Consider the following 18,611-nt stretch of genomic DNA (forward strand, 5'->3'; position numbering starts at 1 on the left):
TGTGCTTCCCAAGGCAGATGCGCATCTCGCTAATTCCCTCACAGGGTCTGGTCTGATATAAAACTGATCGCCCGGATCGACGGCTATGGAAATCAAGCTTCGTGGCATCGCTTGGCTTGGTCGTCATGCCCGGGGTTTCCTTTTCTCCCATTGCACTCCAGCCTCTCCGGTCCATACAAGAAGATCAGGTCTATGTCTATTATGATGATGGCCCCGATGGCCCCGATTCGGACCTAGAAGACACCGAAGCTGCCTTCGAGAAAGCGACAGCTTCGACATCTTCTTTCTACTCGCCCCGGCGAGTGCGGTGGAAATGCTCGTATCTGCAATGTGATTGTGGACCCTTGTCTCGACCAGCGATGTACTGCCGCACCCTTCGGAGGCCATTTTTTTTTCTTGTGGGCGCTCTGTATGTTCCCCTGCCTGTTCCTTCTCAGAGTTCAGAAATCATTAAGGAATCCATTATGCAATTTTAGTAGTTTGGAACCTTTTGACGCTGATACCCAAATAGTGGCTTCATCACTCTCATCTCCTTCGCGTGGGATAGCCTCGTCTCCTTTCTCGCAGAAAGCCGTGAAACAGGCATCTTCCCTGGCCAACCCCCGTCGCTCTTTTCAGATTGGCTGACGCAAGGCGTCATCCCCGTGGCCTGCCACTCCCACAATGACTACTGGCGCCGCGTCCCACTTTTCTCAGCTCTCGCCGCCGGGTGTATTAGTGTTGAGGCCGACATATGGCTCGACGGCGATGACCTGCGTGTCGGACACACCCTCCGCACCGTCCTCCCAGGCCAGACCCTGCGCACTCTCTATCTCAACCCTCTCCTCGATATCCTCGAACGCCATAACCAGCCTCCCACACTCACTACCACCATCACTACCAGCAGCAATTCTACCTCCCAATCCTTCATTTCATCCCCATCGCCAAATTTAGACCTCATCGGCGTCTTCGCCACAAACACCTCCCAATCCCTCACTCTCCTCATTGACTTCAAAGCCTCTCCGGACCTCCTCTGGCCCATCTTGATCAAACAACTTCAACCCCTGCGTGAGAAGGGTTACCTCACCCATTTCAACGGCTTCTCCATTATCCAACGCCCCCTCACCATTGTCGTCACCGGCGCGGCCCCCTTTCCCCGCATCCGCGACGCCTACACCTACCGCGACATCTTCTACGATGCCCCCCTCGACGACTTAGCTACAGACTCCCCCTACAATGCCTCAAACAGTTACTACGCCTCCGTCGACTTCCATCGCGCCATTGGCGCGCTCCCGCTAGGTAGGCTCTCGCAGGACCAGCTCGCCAAAGTGCGCGGCCAGATTGACGCCGCGCATGCGCATGGGCTGAAGGTGCGATACTGGGGGACACCGAAGTGGCCGGTGGGGTTGCGGAATTATGTGTGGAAGATGTTGGTGCGTGAGGGCGTGGATGTGCTGAATGTGGATGACCTGCATAGCGCGACAAGAGGAGATTGGAAGGAGAGGGGGTGGTGGAGATGATTTGAGCAAGTCTCTGGTTCTTTCATTATTTTATCTGGAATAAAATATGTCTCTTTTTCTCAATGCTCTGCACTTTTGCAGAGATCTTCTTGGGGTTTGGATATTAGGCGTTACAGGGGATTGATGGCGCGGCTTCATTAAACCAAGTATGGACTAGTGATGTTCAAGAGGAAAATGAGAGAAGATTATTTTCTTACAATCGGAACTCATGTAAATTACTTATACTTCTCTTAGCCCATAACACATGACTGATTCCCTTTTGCTTTGTGCTTTTTCTTTTCACTTCCTCGACCATTCTGCCCTCACAGAACCAGCTTGAAATCCGGGTTGCGGTCGTCATTATACCCGGAGTATTGATCATACTTGCCATTCCTCTTATCCCGATTCACCTTGGCACAGTAGAGGACATTGAACAGAATCCTAGGGGGTCATGAGTACGGGAAATTCAACATCAGTAATTCGGCGTGGCTGATACTCACATGAACCATGCAAACACCAAGAGACCAAAGATGATGGTATGTCCGCGATGGAAGTAGGGTTTGTCGCGAGATGGATAGTTAAAGGCTGGATAAGAGATGTTGGTGCTTGAACATAGTTGCCAGATCCATTGCAGGGACTAAGAGAACTTACTCGCAACAAATCCTCCGCAATTGGCAATTGCTAATTGTAGGGCTGACGTCGTGGCGCGTTTATAGTGACCTGCCGAGTTGTTCGACATCCATACTAATATACATGGTACGCTGGCATACTGGCCGGTTGCCATGAGGAAGGTCATCCCGTATTGTACGTGTGTGTTTTTGATGTTTGCAATCACCGCATAGCCGACAATAGCGATGGGGAGAGTAAAAAGCATGACGCAGCCTCTGAGTTGAAGGCGATCAGACACGAATGCCACAATCACTACTTAGATGTTAGTTTCATGCTAAATTGAACCGCCAAATAGCATAGGAGGAGTTACCTGTAATCACGGCTGCAACTGCATACGGAATAACAGACCAAAGCTGCACTTCGTTCGCATCCTTGGCGATATCAAGGTTCTCAATGATGGTCGGCAGCTGCTATTGTTAGGATAAACTGATTGACGCAAGTATATTGGCAGAATTCAACTCACAAACAGACCAAATGAATACATGCCAGAGAGAATGGCGAAATACGCCGTGGCAGAGAACCACACCTGTGGTTCCAGAATACCCCGCCGCACCTCAGACCACCGGAATGCATCTTGCTCCGCCGCCAGAGTTCTACTTCGATTAGAATATTATAGTTTGCGGCATATCTGGACTGCGTATACACATACCCATCTGGGGACTTCGGATTATCGAGCAGGAGTTTCTCGCGGCCAAATTCTTTTTCTTCGTTCGTTAGGAATGATGCCGATTCAAGAGAATTGGGCAGAACAAAGAAACTGAGAGCACCACAGGCAAAAGTCTGGTTTTGTCAGCTAGCGCTTTTTAATATCACTCCATTCTACTCCGCAATAACGTACCAACAATCCTTCGATAATCATAATCCAGCGCCATCCTTCCAAACCTCCACGGGGGCCAATCTCCGCCAACCCACGGGCAAGCAAGCCTATTGCGTATCAGAATCGGTCTATTTGGTAGAAATCAAAGAAATGTTACCTCCAAAGGCACCGGATAGGGAAGCAGCAGTATAAAAGAGACCAATTCGCAGAGCCAGTTCGCCACGACGGTAGAAAGTAGACAAATAGAGCACCTGTTAAGAGTCAGAAACTCATTGGTCTCGATAATCGAACTTGAGAATCTAAAATTGCCTACCATTCCTGGGAGTAAGCCACCCTCTGCAATTCCCAGCAGAGCACGAACTGCGACGAATCCAGCGTAGTTCTTCACGAAGCCGAGACACATCGTGATGATGCCCCAAAGGGCAGTCAAGAACGGCAGCCATAGCTTAGGCGAAGCCTTTTTGAGTACAAGATTACTCGGTAGCTCGCTGGTGCAAGACGACTTGATTATTTCTCATACGGTCGGGAGTCATTTCGGAACAGAACTCACCTGCAGATGTAGGTAAGATAGAATACGGTCAATCCGATATCGTACTGGTGGTCTGTAATATCAAGGCTTTTCTCTAGTCCCAGAATTTTTGCGTTACCGACATTGGTGCGATCCAGAAATGAGCAAAGAAACAGCAGTGCGAGCATCGGAAGAATCCTGGTATTCCTTTAATCAGGGGGAGAAACGTTGAGATTGATTTCAATGGCGAACAACTCACCGTGTGTCCAGCTTCAGCAAAATGCGACGCGCCAATTTCTGCTGATTCTCATGGTCGCCAAAGCGGGAAAATTCACCCTGTTTCACCTCTTCCAGCTCCATGGCGCCGGGCTTGGACTCCATCACAGTCGAAGAAGATCAAATGCACAGTGAGCTTGGGAAGCACTTGGCAAGGAGGGGTGCGACGTGGGTGGGGACGGGTGAATGATGCAAGTGGAAAAACATGGTCATCGCCCTGACTTGTAGATAAAAACAATTGGGACGTCGGTGGCCAATTCTGTCCCCGAGCTGATGCTACTACTGTCTTTCCCCGCTATTCCCCGGATTCAAGGGTCTTGAGCTATTGGGGTTCTTTCTTGGCTCCGTGGGGTTTGTTACAAGCGTCGTGCCGATCAGGTATCTCACGCGTCAACGCCTCCCCGGTATCGGCCTCTATTTCTGGATGCCGACCGAACCTCGGGTTTTGCCGTTTAAGTCGGCAATAGCATCCTTTCCCTCCTCATCCCACCAACTTCGGCGCCATGTCAAAGCTTTCCGCCAACCTCAAGGCATTGATCAATTCACCAGCTGCTCGGCCACACACGGTGCCGGCACCAGCAAATATCGTTTCTGTCTACCACAAAATCCAGCAGACTGCCGCGGCCCAGCATGTGTCGCAGCCCTCATGGGTCGCGCTGTCGGTGAGTTATGGCCAAACCAGACATTCCATATCAAGTCGCTGATTCATACAGACTGCAGCCACAATGACTATGAACTCCCCGGAGTCCCTCGCTGCCTTATACAACGTCGCGGCCAGCACCTCCAATAACAGCATTAGCGTCGAAACAGCCGAGCTGATGCGCGAAGTCGGACTGAAATGTATCAGCTTCAACGGCATTCCCCGCACTATCAACTGCCTCAACGCCTTTCGTGCTGGGCTCCCAGACTCTGTCGCAGCCCAACTCTCCCGCGCCCCGACTCGCACCCCAAACCCGGACAATATCGCCGCGATTAGCGCGCGTGGCCGAGCCCTGTGGGACTCGATCTACCGGCCCTTCGAGAACAAGCTATACTCCAAGCTGGCTGAGTCACACCCTGATTTGCCAGTGCACATCCTGCACGCTAACTACGGTGCCTTGCTCTCCGACCCAGTCCGGTCGACCGGTGCCTCCGCCGGGCGCGTGCTGACTTCCATTGTGGCAGTGGCCTGTCTGCGGGCTCAGACAGGGGTCGGGCCACAGGTTCTATCGCACGTGTTTGGTCTCCGGAAGGCGCTGGAGGATGGGAGCTGGGCGGATGATGTGGAGACAGAGCAAGGGGCGCGGTGGTTGGCTAGCGACGAAGGAAATGCGTGGATCTTAAGCAGCGTGGATGCCATTGTGGAGGCGATCAGCGGAGGCACTGGATCGAACTTCGCGCCGGGAAAGGCCAAGTTGTAGAGTGTAGGTGTATAGACTAAATGATGAGGTTCCCTTGTATATAGGATTGCGTGGTTTGATACCATGATAGAATGATTTTGACACGACGTGTTGAATGCTGCTTTCTAAATTGAAGCAACTTCCACAGTTGCTGATTTTTCAGTAACTCATATTATGAAGAGTGTATTATAGTGAATCCAGCATAACCCTCGCCTCAAAAAATTTACACCGCCATAGAAGCTCCGTTGGCGAACTTGGGAGGGATTTGGTTGATTTGGTATTTGGGGAATTTCAGGCGCCGAGGAAGCTGGCCTTAAACCTGACAACACTATCAGATTCTGGATATGTTGTAGAGAAACATATTACACTCTCGTTTTTCTTTTTTTTCAAGTGTTTGTTTATGGACTTAAGCGCAGTGGTAAAGCTTGAAGAGATTAAGCTCACCTGCCAAGCGACTCGTGCTTGATTGGCGCGATGGAGGTTGTATTTATAATACCGTATTGCCTAACTGAAAGGCTGTTCTGGTGAGTTTGAAGAAGAATTGCAATTCAAAATTGTGATGGAAGACCGGAGCGAAATACGTATATAAATCAAGCCGTCGCGAAATTCCACGTCGCAAGCAAGCCGATGACCGCAGACCACTCACTCCTTCTTGCAGGGATACGAATCTCCAAATGGCCCTTACTAAGTATAATCCAACGCTGCTTTCATCTAGGATTTTTCAAAACTGCCGCCTACAGAGTGAGCATCTGGCTATTGGTTGAACTCCCTGAATTGAAAACTTCCTATTCTCACAAATTTCATCTCTATATAAGCATCGAATCCCCTTGTTGTTTCTCACCTAAGCTTCCGAAAAGTTTGCGCGCTTTCTGACCTCTTCCGGGACGAGTGAACTGTAACAGAATCAGTAGGTCACTCTAACCATGTAAAGGACAATCACTGTACTTTGCTGGAAAAATATCGCCAATCTCAAGCAAAGAGCGACAAGAAATATGCTCGCAGAAAATAATAGAAGAGCACCGGTTGTTCTATTAATGCCTAGGTAGAGGTCTCTGATCTTCGTGAAGAAATGTCCCCAATGTGTGTCCTTTGAGCATATGAGACCTGTCCCAAAATCAGCTGCTGAGCCTGAAACGGAGGGGATCCTTGTACCTCGCCAGAGAAGACTCTCTAAAAAAAGGCTGACGCCACAGATATAGAGGATCGTAGAAAAATAGAAAGCAATTCTCTGTCCTCTACTTAAAGCTGACCTGGACTTTTGTGAAGCCCAAACTGCTCGTCCTCCAATCGCAAGGGGGAGTATTGCAAGTGCGTGGGCCAGATCAAACATATCAAGCAAGACTGTTTCAATAGCTCCGACACGGATTTTTTTGTAGCTGCATGTATAGGCGACAGATTTCAATGTCAACGGGGCCACACAGGCTTACATATGTCACAGTGAAGCGTACCAAAGTTGCAGATGAGAATTAGTCCCTACAAGTATCGTGCTCCATGTGCTACAGAGGATTTCCAAAACAGGTTCCCCCTCCTAGACCACACGCCTTCTTTTTGAGAGACCGACTAGAGCCAATTTCAGAGACTCCTCAAGCCAATCATGCTGCTACACACACCCCTGAAAACTATCCAGCTTAATTTAGTTGAGCGTAATTAGAATGGGGCGCTGGTAAGGTAAGCTTGTGTTTCTGGGGGGGTTTTGTGTTCAAACTCCTCTGCGTGTACTCCGTACAGAGCTTTTGAGGGCTATAATAATAAAAACCCTTCGTGTAAGTGCGAAGAATGGGATTTTGATAGGCTTCCACTTCCCTAGTCTTTGTCCGCAAAGGTACAGTAGGAGCGACTGTAGCCCGTCAAGTGGGTCTGACGCGTAAGCAGACTGCTCTCGGGCGACGTAAATCCCAGCATTTCTCCTATTTCCAGGAGAGAAGTTGGTATTTCAGGTTGAGGATATGGGACATTGTAAAGAGTTGGACCACATGGATGCCGCTCGCCCTGAAAGTTCATACCTTGTTGAATAATCAGCTGATATAACGCTCGAGCACATTCAAGGAATCGGATCCCAGGACCATGGCTTTCCATTGAGACCACAAGCTATCATTCGCTCCAAAATTCCACTTTCGTTTGATATGTAGTAAAATTAGTAAAATCAACAGGGAAGCAAATGGCGATGTTCGCGTCAAGAGCGCCAAGCCGCTGGGTAGTGTGTATACTCGAACTGAAAAGCACCCGGTGCTTCTCGGGCAACTATTCATGTGCACTTCAGCGCTTGTCCCTCGCCACCTGTTTTTCGATGAGAAGAAAAATTTTTTCTCTAGGACCAGTCAATCAAATCTACAATTATTGAGGTGGATCTTAAATCAAGACATCATCTTCATTCATTCAATGCTGTCTCTCGTGGCCTTACATAGCAGTACCTGATCCCCGAGAAAAAGGACGGGCTTTCATTACTAGTACTCGACCCCAATTTGTCTTTAGAGCTAAATAACTAGAGAACAAGCTTTCTGGGGGCGGTCCGCGAGTTGAATATCGTCTCCAATAACGTCTTAGAGGATAATTATTATGAGCGAATTAGTGAAGACAGCTTACTCACGTCCACAAAGGGGCATGGAGTCCTATAGGTTCCCATCAATATCCAGCGGATTCCTCGGCTAGGACCGTCTATTTATCTATCCAGGGGTTTCCCAGGAGCATGCAGTTTAATTGATTGACTATTGGGTGTTCAGCCTCAGTCCTACTCAATGAGTAAAAGCGAGGAGAGGCTAAGACTAAAACGAAAGGGGAAAGCCAAGAGGTGGCATAGGAAATCCGGTATCAATACATCACCAACTGCTTTGCCCCCAAATCTTGTAGATTCAAGTTCCATCCCTTTTTTGCTATTCAATTTGTTCCCTTTGTCTGCTTATATTCATGGTTTATGTATGACTCTTGCATTTTCCAGTCTGTCTTTTCCTCTTATTTCTTCGCCTTGTCGACTCTCATTAGCCACGCAGAGACGGGCCACGGCACCATAGGTATTAAAAGAGCCATGGTATTGTGACTGATACCAAGCTTTCTGCCAGAAAACGCTCCAATAGTCAGAAATTTATTGATCTTATGCGTTATCTGACCAGTTAATGAAAAGTCTTGGATTGAATAGCAATTAGTTGAGGGTTGAGCTCGCCCACCCAGATTATATCCTGAAAGATCCCCCCTTCCACTTGGTCCAGGTCCTCGCGCATGCAATAACAAAACAGCACCTGCTCCATTCGTTGAATCCTGAAAATTCTTTTCTAATTTGAGATAATAGTCTTTATTCTTACTTTATATCTCCATTCTGGGAGCTGGCCAGATTCTCCTATCGTTCGGGTAGGATCTTGAGGATGTCAACATCATCCACAGGGTTCCGATGTCCAATCGTCACACAAATTTCTAACAATATTTCGCACAAACCTTGACTTTGGCCAAGTAAACCTGGGCTCAAACCTCTACATATTAAATAGTGTTGGTCTATCTTTTTTTTCTCGCGCCCCACCGGTGCTGTGGGTCCCGCGCCTTACGCCCTACACGGCAGTCCGTCAATGCTCCTTGCATGGAGCGAGGTACCTTGAGCTCCAATATTGCTTCTTTTCCCTCATCTTGAAACCCAAATCCACACGATACCAGCAGCCGGCATGCCATCACGTCTAATTTGTCGCTTTTTCGTTTCCGGGACTCGCAGCATAGCTTGACGACATATCTCTTCAAGTTTATTCCCCTGCTTCACAAAGTCAACGCAATGAAACCACCGCGACGAGCTCTCCCTTCCATCAAAAATATGGAATCTTATAAAAATATGGAAATGTGTCGCCGAAGCATCATGGATATTGACATCGCCCATCATTACAAAGCCAAGGTGTATAATTGCGGCTCTCCCGTCCAGGGTGTTTTGTCGATCACTCCTCGCGATGACATTGAATTCGACAGAGTGGAGATTACCCTCACAGGAAAATCTCAAGTTCGTCGCGACAATATGCGAGGTACATCAGTTACTTCACAAAGATTCCTGAATCTTCAGATGCCAATTTCAGCCTCCGAACACCTGCCCTCTGGGATTCTGCAAGCAGGAGCCGCCTATAAACTCCCGTTTCAATTTGTCATCCCGCATCAATTGCCTCAGAATGCCTGTCCAAACCCATTGGAGCCCTGTTTTGAAGGAGATTATCATACACAGCTGCCTTCAAGTTTCGGAGGATGGCTGGTTGATGATATGGCTCCAGAAACCATCAGGGTGGAATATAATATCGAGGCTCGCATCTTACAAGCAGTCCAGGATGGATTTAAGGCAATTATGAGGAAAAGAAAGATTATCAGAATTCTCTCGTCCTCGTTTTTACATCCCGATATTCTCTTAGGATGCGACTTACACAAACACATCAAGAAGCCTACAGTAACCAAAGAACTTCGATCATTTCCATTTGCCAAGCCGTTTGGGCGTATCACGGTGGAAAACCTCCAAAGCGTTTCAGTTTCACTCGATAGAGATGGTCGTTCCGCAGTCAATTCTTCTGTCTCATTGGGCTTAACATTCGAACCGTTTTCTACGGAGGTGACTCCTCCAGTTATTAAGGTACATCGTCTTCGGATACATGTGCAGACACAATGCTCTCAGAGTCCCGTCGTAAAGCTGCCGCAGCTGGACCATCACTCAGGGCGGTTCTCAACTAAGGTCTCGATTACGCCAAAAGAGATTGTTTCTACACCGTGGATACCATGTATGGATCTTGTTTCACAAAAGTCCAATGATCTTCCACTGCCCAAAACCTACGCCCAAGCTCTGCAAATACCCTTGTGTCTCCCAACCGACAAGAAAATATTCGTGCCGAGTTTCCACTCCTGCCTGATTTCCAGGAAATATACACTTGAAATTCGGCTTCGAACTGGGTGTGCGGATCTTACACTGAACTTGCCACTTCAAATATTGGGACCGGAAACAATTCAAGTTTGTGAAGCAGACACGAAGCTTCCAAGCTTTCAAGAAGCAATGGGCGGCGTCGTGGAGCTATTGTGATACCCCTTGTAAATTATGTTCATTTTTTCCATCAAAGGCTTAATTGGTCTGGTCTACTTTTCCAACTAAACTTATCTGGGAAAACCTGCGAAATCTATCATCAAGTTCATACTACGCTATTTTTAACTAGATTAATACTTAATCATCGTTTATCAGTCGGTCTCATCCTTGCCGCCGGTGAGCTCACACTGGACAACAGTCCTCGCCAGGCTTGAGTATTCCTAGTCATATTCGCATCCTATTGTATGTACAAAACGTCTTGTTGAGTATATGCCTCAGTTCTAAATCTATTGCATGATCTCTAGTTTCTCTGCAACTGCGAACTTTGCATCTGTCTTGCTACGCACTTCCTCCACCTCCACACCCGGTGCAAGCTCAGTAAGGGTGAGCTCGCCCGTAGCCCGGTTCACCTGGAACACACACTTTAATCAAGTCAGTCGAGATGCTTTTAGCGAATCACTCTGTCGGTGATGTAAAACATGGAAGCACAAGTGCCCACTCACCAAATCTGTTATGATCGTGCTGACTACATTCGCTCCTGTCAACGGCAGGCTGCACTTCTGCACAATCTTCGGAGATCCGTCCTTGGCGACATGGCTTGTGGCCACGACAATCTTGGTCTTGTCCGGGTTTGAGATCAGGTCCATGGCTCCGCCCATGCCTTTAAATACCTTCCCAGGAATCATGTAGTTGGCTAGATCACCATTTGCGCTGACTTGTAGAGCCTATAGAAGACATAGTAATTAGCAAGGCCGCTTGCTATGTGCTCAATTGAGTTATGTTCTCACTCCAAGAATAGAAACATCCACATGTCCACCACGAATCATACCGAAGGACTCAGTACTGTCAAAGGTTGAGGCGCCAGGGACCAAGGTGACCGTCTCCTTGCCGGCATTGATGATATCCCTACATATTGGGCGATTAGCACACTTGATTCAAAACGCAAACCCAAAAACTTACGGGTCGACTTCATCTTCGGTGGGATATGCGCCCTGGGTCAAGTCAGCAACAAAAAAAACCACGTTATATTTGATCCCCATGCACATACCATGCCCAAAATACCGTTCTCTGACTGCACCCAAACCTTGACATCCTTGGGTAAGAACGATGGCGCCAGTGTAGGGATACCTATAACAGATCAGCTTTCCCAACCTCACTAGCAGTGTTCACAGAGCCCACTCGTTACTCACCAACACCAAGGTTCACATAATAACCTTGCTTTAGCTCCTTTGCTGCGCGACGACCAATTCGCTCTCGTTGAATCTGCGCTTCGCCCTTCTTTGATTCGGTGGTACTGCTGCTCTCGTCCTCACGGAGCTTCTTGAGCTCAATGTGCTTCTCGTCGGTGGCGGGTACAATCCGGTCCACAAAAATACCAGGCAAGTCCACATCGTTCGGGTCAATCGATCCAATAGGAACAATATTCTCTGCCTCCACGATAGTCAACGTCGCGGCCTTGGCCATGATCGGGCCGAACGCCTTGGTGGTATATCTACAATAAAATCAGTACACCAACTTACATTTTCCCGCTACCAACTTACCGAAACACGCAGTTTCCAGCTTCATCGGCCTTCCAGGCCCGCAAAATAGCTACATCGCCCGTCAAAGCAGTCTCCATCAAATATGTCTTTCCATTGAATTCACGCGTCTCGCGTGGTGTGCCTGACTCGAGGACCTTGCCCGACTCGTCCACGCGGACGGGAATTTTTCCCTCCTGGATATATGTATCTATATGGCTCCCATCAGCATACTCAATTCTGTTTTTATTTTGCACGTCAAAGCACAGGTATACTCACGAACACCAGTCGGCGTGAAAAAGGCCGGGATCCCCGCCCCGCCTGCGCGCAGTCGTTCCGCCAGGGTTCCCTGCGGGCAAAGCTCGATCGCAATATGACCAGATAGATACTTTTTTTCCAGTGCTTTATTATTTCCCAAGTACGATAGAATTAGCCGGCTCAGCTGGCCATTCTGCGACAGTGTTGAGAGCCCGCCCTTTCCCGCTGCGCCAGCATTATTTGAGACCGCGGTCAGACTATGCAATTGGTCCGGGCCACGGCGTTGCATGGCATTGATCAGTGTTTCTACCCGTATTCACTATGTCAGCAATTCTAGAATGCTGTAAATGTGTCGCAGACATCATAGCTTACCTGCAACCCCGCACAGCCCAAACCCGGAGCTCAGAATCGTCGAGCCACTCTGAATATCTGCAACCGCGGCGTCTGCGTCCTTGAAGAGCTTTGATCCGCCTCTTTCCACCTTTGGGACAAGCTCCTGTGCAAGTGAAGCGTAGCGCTTTCCCGTGCTGAAGCCAGCTCGTGAGCTGCCCGGTGCCAGCGGCCGCACATTAGCCGCAGCCGTGCAGCGGACACCAAGATAGAGCCGCGGCCGGCACGCGGTAAGCATTTTGTGCGATAGAGCGGTGGGTGAAACTCGCAATGCTGTCATTCTGTATGCGTAAATTTGCCCTTCTTCACACGAGATTTTCAGAAGGAAAAGCTGTTGCAATTAATACGCGTGTGTTGACAACCGGCCTCGGGGATCGGGGCTACTTTTGGATGCCGAGTGGCGCCGGGCCGAAAACAGGTCACGTCGGGCGGTCTCGGCAGCTGAGCAACGTAATAGGAGCGACGGTGTGTACCAATATCCTTCATTTTATAGAGACATTTGAATTTGCTTCTACCGACTAAATTGATTCTTGGAGCATCATATCAAGTTTTGGTGTCATCCGTGTTCATACCTCTCCAGTTTTATATTTGTCTGTATTCAACCATTCGAGCCACACTCACGACTATATATGTGTTGATTTTACCTTTTAATTCCTTGGGCACGCTATCCTTGTCTGATACCTTACCCCAGTGCTCGACCTGGACATGTTCCAAAGGCTCTTCGGTACCAGGAGTGCCATCAACAGGGATTGCATTGCCATCAAAATCCCCAGGTCCTTTTGCTCCCGCCCAGTTCACAACCGTAGGCGCAATGTCAATATGAGAGGTTACGAAATCGACTGTCTTGCCCTTGGGAATTTGAGGGCCGCGGATGACAAGTGGAACGTTTACCTGAATATCTTGCAATTAGAAAAGTCTCATGCAACATCTTTGGAGAAAAATGATGATTACATCTTCCTCATATGGGCACCGCTTTCCTGAGGTCAAACGATGTTGACTAATGTGAAAGCCGTTATCTGATGTATAGATTATATACGTATTATTGAAGATTTTGTGGTTCTTTAGTCGCATGATGGTCTGTTAAACCAAATCATCCACAGCTTGCAAAGCTTGGGGTCTTCGTTTATAATAGTGGTCATTCGACTCGATTGTTTCATTGTCCAACCTGTCAAGTCCTCGCACCCAATTTGCCCCCACTAGGCTATAAAAATTGTTATTTTCTGACTTTTGAGTAGCAAATTTCTCTCGACATACCTTATCAGGGTTGAAGTTGCTGGGGCTGCGAGGCACTTTCGCATGTGGAAAATCATTCTTATGTCGCTCTGCTGGAACAGGCGGTGTCCATTTCTGATTGCCGTTGTTCCAGTCGTAGTTGTTATGGGGATTTACCGGGTTAATCGCCAAGAAAAATGGAGCATTCTTCTTGATAGCATCGTCAATCCATGTCATTGAAAGATTCACAAGAAGATCAGTTGCATATTTTCCCGGTTTATGCTCAGGCGGGTCCATATTGTGCTGGATAGTGGTGTTCACGTATTGATACGTCCTTGGAAACATTTAGTCTCTGAAATACTTCTTTAAGGAACTTGAATCACCTGGTTTAATCATGAAATCATGTCCGTGTAATCCCATATCTCCCAGTCCTTGTGTATAGGTGTGTATGTTGTGGTGGTTCATTAATTTACCCGTGAAATAGGTCTTGTAGCCAGCATCTTTAAGCCACACCGGAAGCCACTTCTTATTGTATCCTTCAGAGATAAATTTTGGATACCCACCTAATACTATGAGTAAAGGCAATAATCTCAAAAAATTATTTAGGATATTACCAAAAGGAGGGCCAAGGTCGGTGATTTTGGTGTTATGTGCGGCCTTGCCAGTCCACATGCTGGCCCTTGAGGGACGACACAGAGCGACCGTTGCAAAATGGTGATTGAGATACATTCCATCATTTGTCAGGTACTTTCTGATCTTAGGCATATAATCCATAGAATTCATGCGAAGGCCTAATCATCAGTGAGAATGATCACAAAGTTCGGCTTGCTATTCGTATCACTAGCAAGGGCCGAGGACCCCAGTAGAAGCCCCACGATAAAAGTTGGGATGAATCTCATGATGTTCAGGATGGCAGTTTGTTGAAGCATTTTATTTACAGTTCAAGTTCAAAATTCAATGCTTTATATTGGCAACTTTCTTGGCGAGTAAGCCCTTACCCTCCCAAGAGTTTTCCTAAAGTTTTATTGCATCATGGCTGTCCCCGCATGGCAGGTGGCCTTTTTTGCTCCAAGGACGGGGAATAGGCATGAAGATCACTTTGGGTGGCCCATCAAACTCTCTTAGTAAGTTGTTGTACAACAAAGTATCTGCAGAAGACCCCGATGTACTGAATTTAACAAACAAGGAAACGGGGCTTATCCACAATCCAAGCAAAGAGAAAAGCACTATCGTGGTTCTCCTACTCGATTAATCAGATCAAACAAAGAAGCCCAATATTCAGGCATTGTCACTGTTTTTCTGGTTAGATGCAACCTATTGAATCAATCTTCAAGGAAATGGTGCTCTTCGTTGCGGCTGAGAAAGTGGCGAATCCACTGCTTACGAAGGATAAGCGCGCTTAGATTAAATTCACAGTGCTATTATTGCTAGTCTATACTAAAATTTCTTATGGCAACGCATTTTGTATACGACAAAACGTCGCTGGCCATCAATGAGAACATTGTTCCCGGTCATGTAAATAGAAGCATCATCATTCGTGATGTAAAACCAACACTACCCATCGGCAACTATGGAAGCATCTACGCAGAATGAACAAGGCTTGTTAAGGCTTGGAATTTGAAATAATTGGGCGAATAGATATAATAACCAATCGGCCCATCGGGAGAAAAGGAAAGGCCCATCCTCGGAAATTCAACCGCATTCCTCGCAGTGACTATATCGAGTCCACAATGCCGTATGTATAAACGGCATCTTTCGGTCCATGGAAGGCTTCCTTGCCTCTGCATCGTATACTTCATGCACGTCATTAATGCTAGGCTGAAAATGTAAAAGTAAGAGGAATAACAAGTAGCACCAGTGATCTCCTAGCGCCGCCTAAAAGTTGAAATCAGTGGTCGCAAAGTCAAGCCAGTCCCAACTCAGCATGTCGTCCAGGGGCACGTCAGGTATTGAGGTGCCGAATGCACTACCCGCACGATTCACAGCGTCGATAATCTGGTTGTCTGACATCGCCGAGAACTGTATGGGTTCAGTCCATAGGTCTCCCGGTGGAAGAGATTGGTGCGTCGTTGTCAAAGCTGGTCCCTGGTCGCTCACGCAAGTGACTGGAAGAACTGGGTCTGATAGATCGATCTGACGAGGATCGGGTCGAGGTTGGGAATTGGGGATGGCAGGGCCACGACGGATAAGCTCACGCAGGAATCGGCCATAGAGTACCGAGGCACCGTTGCGGTGGCTTGGGGTCGCCCCGATTCGTTCGAGGACTCCGGCAGTCTCTTCAATAAGCGTGCGGACACTAGGGGCTAGACTTGATCGGGTGTCGCCTGATGTCACACTCAGACTGAGAGCAGAACATGCCGCAAACGATATCATAATGACCGTGTTGTTCGGCATAGACTTCAGCCGGGCTTCTCCTTGGATGGCGGCTCGAAGAACATTAAGCGCAGACGACAAGCCCGCTGCGCGAAAGAAACGCTTCACTTCGAGTGGTGCAGTAGGGTGATTAATGACACCACCATATGTAGATAGTTGGGTGTGTGTGACTAAGATCTCGACATAGGGTGGAAGAGAACGCGCTTTGATAGGTCAGTTTGAGGCTGCAATACATTTTTTTGGCAGTAAAAACATACCTCCGCCTTCGCTGATGGCCAATGCCCACGTAGTATACCAGCGCTGATAGAAATTCTCGATGGTCGTTTTGATCCTACAATGGCGTTAACGAGTCGCAGCTCTTTCATGATAGGTGTGGAAACATACGCTTGTGCAGCTTGAGACCCAGTATCAACGATCCGATAACTATCACAGCTTGATTTAACGTTTCGAAATAGTTCGTCCTACTTGCATTAGCAAAAGCAGCACATTCCAAGACATATGTCCAGACACATACAAGATCCCTCCGCAAGACAGCCATTGAATTCATCGGCCCATCACGTCGATCAGCGATATCACACCGGTGCCAAGCATCGCAGTTCTCGATAAGTGCGGTCGGGGGAACAGTATAGCTTCTTCCGCGAGCGAGACAGACACTAGATCAATTTTCTGGTTAGATTTGACATGAAAACACAAGCCGTATCGAATGCTTCATACCCTCTCTCAACAACAAAAAGTGCGATCCAAGCTCGTTCCCGTCTGCGCAAAAGTCGACAACCCCATTCCGATGCGGGATCAACATCGCCAAATCCATCCATATGCAAGGCTCTCTTTGCATCGATACAGTCAGCTCGAGCCAGCCGGTTCAGCAGATCTTTTTCGAAGCTCGAAGATGGCGAGACAATCTTGTTCAGCGATAGGTCCAAAGCGACGGTCAGGGCCATGGCGATGTATGAACAGGTATCGTCATCGCCGAGTTGATCTCCGGGTGCCATCCACGGAACATTCACCATGAACGCCAAAACAATTTCCACTGACCGATAACGGTGCATCATCACTCGTTTGGCCAGCCATTTGCAATGGCGCGACAATCTCTTGGATAAGGCCGCGGCTGATGGCAAAAACAGGGCCGCGCCTGCCACGATCGAGGTGAATAAAAAGGCAGATTGGGAGCGCACAAAAGATGCAGTATGTACCAGGGGATCCAGTCCCCAGCGGGTATGCGCAAGATTCTGATAGAAACTGTTGGCGAGCGAGGTCAATCAAGCTATCTCATTTATCCCGTGCAATATAGACAACCTACAAGGAAAACAACGACTCTGACTCGTCAAACGTGACCAGTCCTAGATCCACGGGATCCAAATCAGGTCCGACATCTCGGTTTGCGCGCGCAGGCACAAAGAACGACTTCGCGCTCAGCTCCCCGGAGTTAGCACTCTCCTGGGGCAGGTTCGTCGGCGCGACAGACGGTAGCACTGACGACTTCGGGATATGGCGCACACCCGTGGGCGACAGCTGCAGGTCTGATGCCCGCGCCAACAGCTGCAGCGGATTCTCAGCGTCGTCCAAGGCCAAACTCTCGTCAGCGGGGACCTCGTGTGGAGACAGCAAATTCCGTGCACGATCTAAGTTCTCGGTGAAGCCGTCAGACTCGCCTTGCAGCTGCCCCTGGAAACGGTTCAACAGCTCCTGGAGGCCCGAGATCGCCTTTTGGGCATCGTCGGGTCCAGAGGGGTCAACCTTGGGTCTCTTGATGGCTTGTTCGATCTGGTGTATGGCCTTCTCCAGGCCCTTGCGTTTACTGTGACAGCATCAGTCAGTAGAGAGTTCCCGGGACAGCTACGGATTAAATCCACGAAATAAAAGCGCAGAAAATGGAACAAATCAACCGTACTTTTTCACGCCTTTCTGCCGTCCCAGGTGGTGACTTGGGACGATGCAGTCCGCATTCGATGATCTGCATTTCTCGCAGCGCGTGTGGCCTGTCGGGCGATTGCAGCGGATCTTGCTCCGCCGGCAGTTCAAGCATGCGGGCTGTTTGGCATGGGCTGGGCTGGCAGAAGACCGACTGCCTATCTCGGCCTCCTCCATGGAGAGTGAGAGGAAGCGACAGTACTTTTGATGAGCGAGATGCAGGACTTGCTCAACAGTCTACTAGCCAAGGCCATCGAGTTGAGTTCTTGGTTCCCCCGAATCTTCAAGCCGGCTCTTCGGGGGAGGTGGAGGAGCAAGAACAGGCTCAACCTGGAATCCGTAAATGATTCAACCTCATAATGTCAAATTGCGAATCGCCCTTCAACCAGCCCTGCCGGGCTAGCTCAATCGGTAGAGCGTGAGACTCTTAATCTCAAGGTTGCGGGTTCGACCCCCGCGTTCGGCTATTCCTACAAATAACCTGAGATCATTTCTTTTTTTTTTCTTTTTTACTCTTCTCTACTCTACCTTGCTTGCTTCTTTTTGACAATTGAATACTTCCCTGGAATAATGAGGATTGTCATTTTGCATTTTATTTACGCTAGCAAATAAGGTTTTATCTATATTTCTGATAGTGAGGAGCACCCAATATGGGTATGAGCAATAGTGGTCGAACAGTGAATATATATAGTGACCCAGTACTACCAACCGTAGTAAAAGTAGATTACACGCACTAATTTCAAACCAGAGGAAAGCTCCACTCAAAGTCCAATACATTTTACAAACTCCAAAGATAAATG

At 48.3% G+C, this 18,611-nt stretch overlaps 6 protein-coding genes across 6 annotated transcripts; 2 read left to right on the top strand and 4 right to left on the bottom strand.

The window, feature by feature from the left end:
* Positions 1 to 125: 125 nt before the first annotated feature.
* Positions 126 to 1,499, top strand: N7462_001448 (phosphatidylinositol-specific phospholipase C/glycerophosphodiester phosphodiesterase family protein; the record flags this gene model as incomplete). Its single annotated transcript, XM_057073174.1, has 2 exons — positions 126 to 409; positions 512 to 1,499. 2 exons carry the CDS (start codon positions 126 to 128, stop codon positions 1,497 to 1,499), a joined length of 1,272 nt encoding a protein of 423 aa, XP_056936815.1.
* A 302-nt stretch (positions 1,500 to 1,801) lies between these two features.
* N7462_001449 (uncharacterized protein) lies at positions 1,802 to 3,853 on the bottom strand (the record flags this gene model as incomplete). Its single annotated transcript, XM_057073175.1, has 11 exons — positions 1,802 to 1,919; positions 1,979 to 2,063; positions 2,130 to 2,399; positions 2,458 to 2,554; positions 2,611 to 2,740; positions 2,797 to 2,927; positions 2,986 to 3,071; positions 3,122 to 3,215; positions 3,278 to 3,452; positions 3,515 to 3,670; positions 3,732 to 3,853. The coding sequence occupies 11 exons, from the start codon at positions 3,851 to 3,853 to the stop codon at positions 1,802 to 1,804; spliced, it is 1,464 nt and encodes a 487-aa protein (XP_056936816.1).
* Positions 3,854 to 4,251: 398 nt separating this feature from the next.
* Positions 4,252 to 5,148, top strand: N7462_001450 (uncharacterized protein; the record flags this gene model as incomplete). The annotated part of the gene is made up of 2 exons (XM_057073176.1): positions 4,252 to 4,410; positions 4,462 to 5,148. The coding sequence occupies 2 exons, from the start codon at positions 4,252 to 4,254 to the stop codon at positions 5,146 to 5,148; spliced, it is 846 nt and encodes a 281-aa protein (XP_056936817.1).
* Positions 5,149 to 10,437: 5,289 nt separating this feature from the next.
* N7462_001451 (3-oxoacid CoA-transferase) lies at positions 10,438 to 12,595 on the bottom strand (the record flags this gene model as incomplete). Its single annotated transcript, XM_057073177.1, has 9 exons — positions 10,438 to 10,572; positions 10,654 to 10,875; positions 10,939 to 11,056; positions 11,111 to 11,142; positions 11,199 to 11,278; positions 11,341 to 11,642; positions 11,692 to 11,878; positions 11,947 to 12,231; positions 12,298 to 12,595. The coding sequence occupies 9 exons, from the start codon at positions 12,593 to 12,595 to the stop codon at positions 10,438 to 10,440; spliced, it is 1,659 nt and encodes a 552-aa protein (XP_056936818.1).
* Positions 12,596 to 12,897: 302 nt separating this feature from the next.
* On the bottom strand, positions 12,898 to 13,824 carry N7462_001452 (uncharacterized protein; the record flags this gene model as incomplete). The annotated part of the gene is made up of 2 exons (XM_057073178.1): positions 12,898 to 13,206; positions 13,570 to 13,824. The coding sequence occupies 2 exons, from the start codon at positions 13,822 to 13,824 to the stop codon at positions 12,898 to 12,900; spliced, it is 564 nt and encodes a 187-aa protein (XP_056936819.1).
* Positions 13,825 to 15,402: 1,578 nt separating this feature from the next.
* Positions 15,403 to 17,988, bottom strand: N7462_001453 (Zn(II)2Cys6 transcription factor; the record flags this gene model as incomplete). Its single annotated transcript, XM_057073179.1, has 7 exons — positions 15,403 to 16,103; positions 16,158 to 16,231; positions 16,285 to 16,361; positions 16,415 to 16,553; positions 16,615 to 17,139; positions 17,201 to 17,698; positions 17,792 to 17,988. The coding sequence occupies 7 exons, from the start codon at positions 17,986 to 17,988 to the stop codon at positions 15,403 to 15,405; spliced, it is 2,211 nt and encodes a 736-aa protein (XP_056936820.1).
* Between the last annotated feature and the right edge of the window lie 623 nt (positions 17,989 to 18,611).

This window comes from Penicillium macrosclerotiorum (assembly GCF_028827735.1).
Source record: "Penicillium macrosclerotiorum strain IBT 26536 chromosome Unknown utg000002l_segment0_segment0, whole genome shotgun sequence".
Lineage (NCBI taxonomy): Eukaryota > Fungi > Ascomycota > Eurotiomycetes > Eurotiales > Aspergillaceae > Penicillium > Penicillium macrosclerotiorum.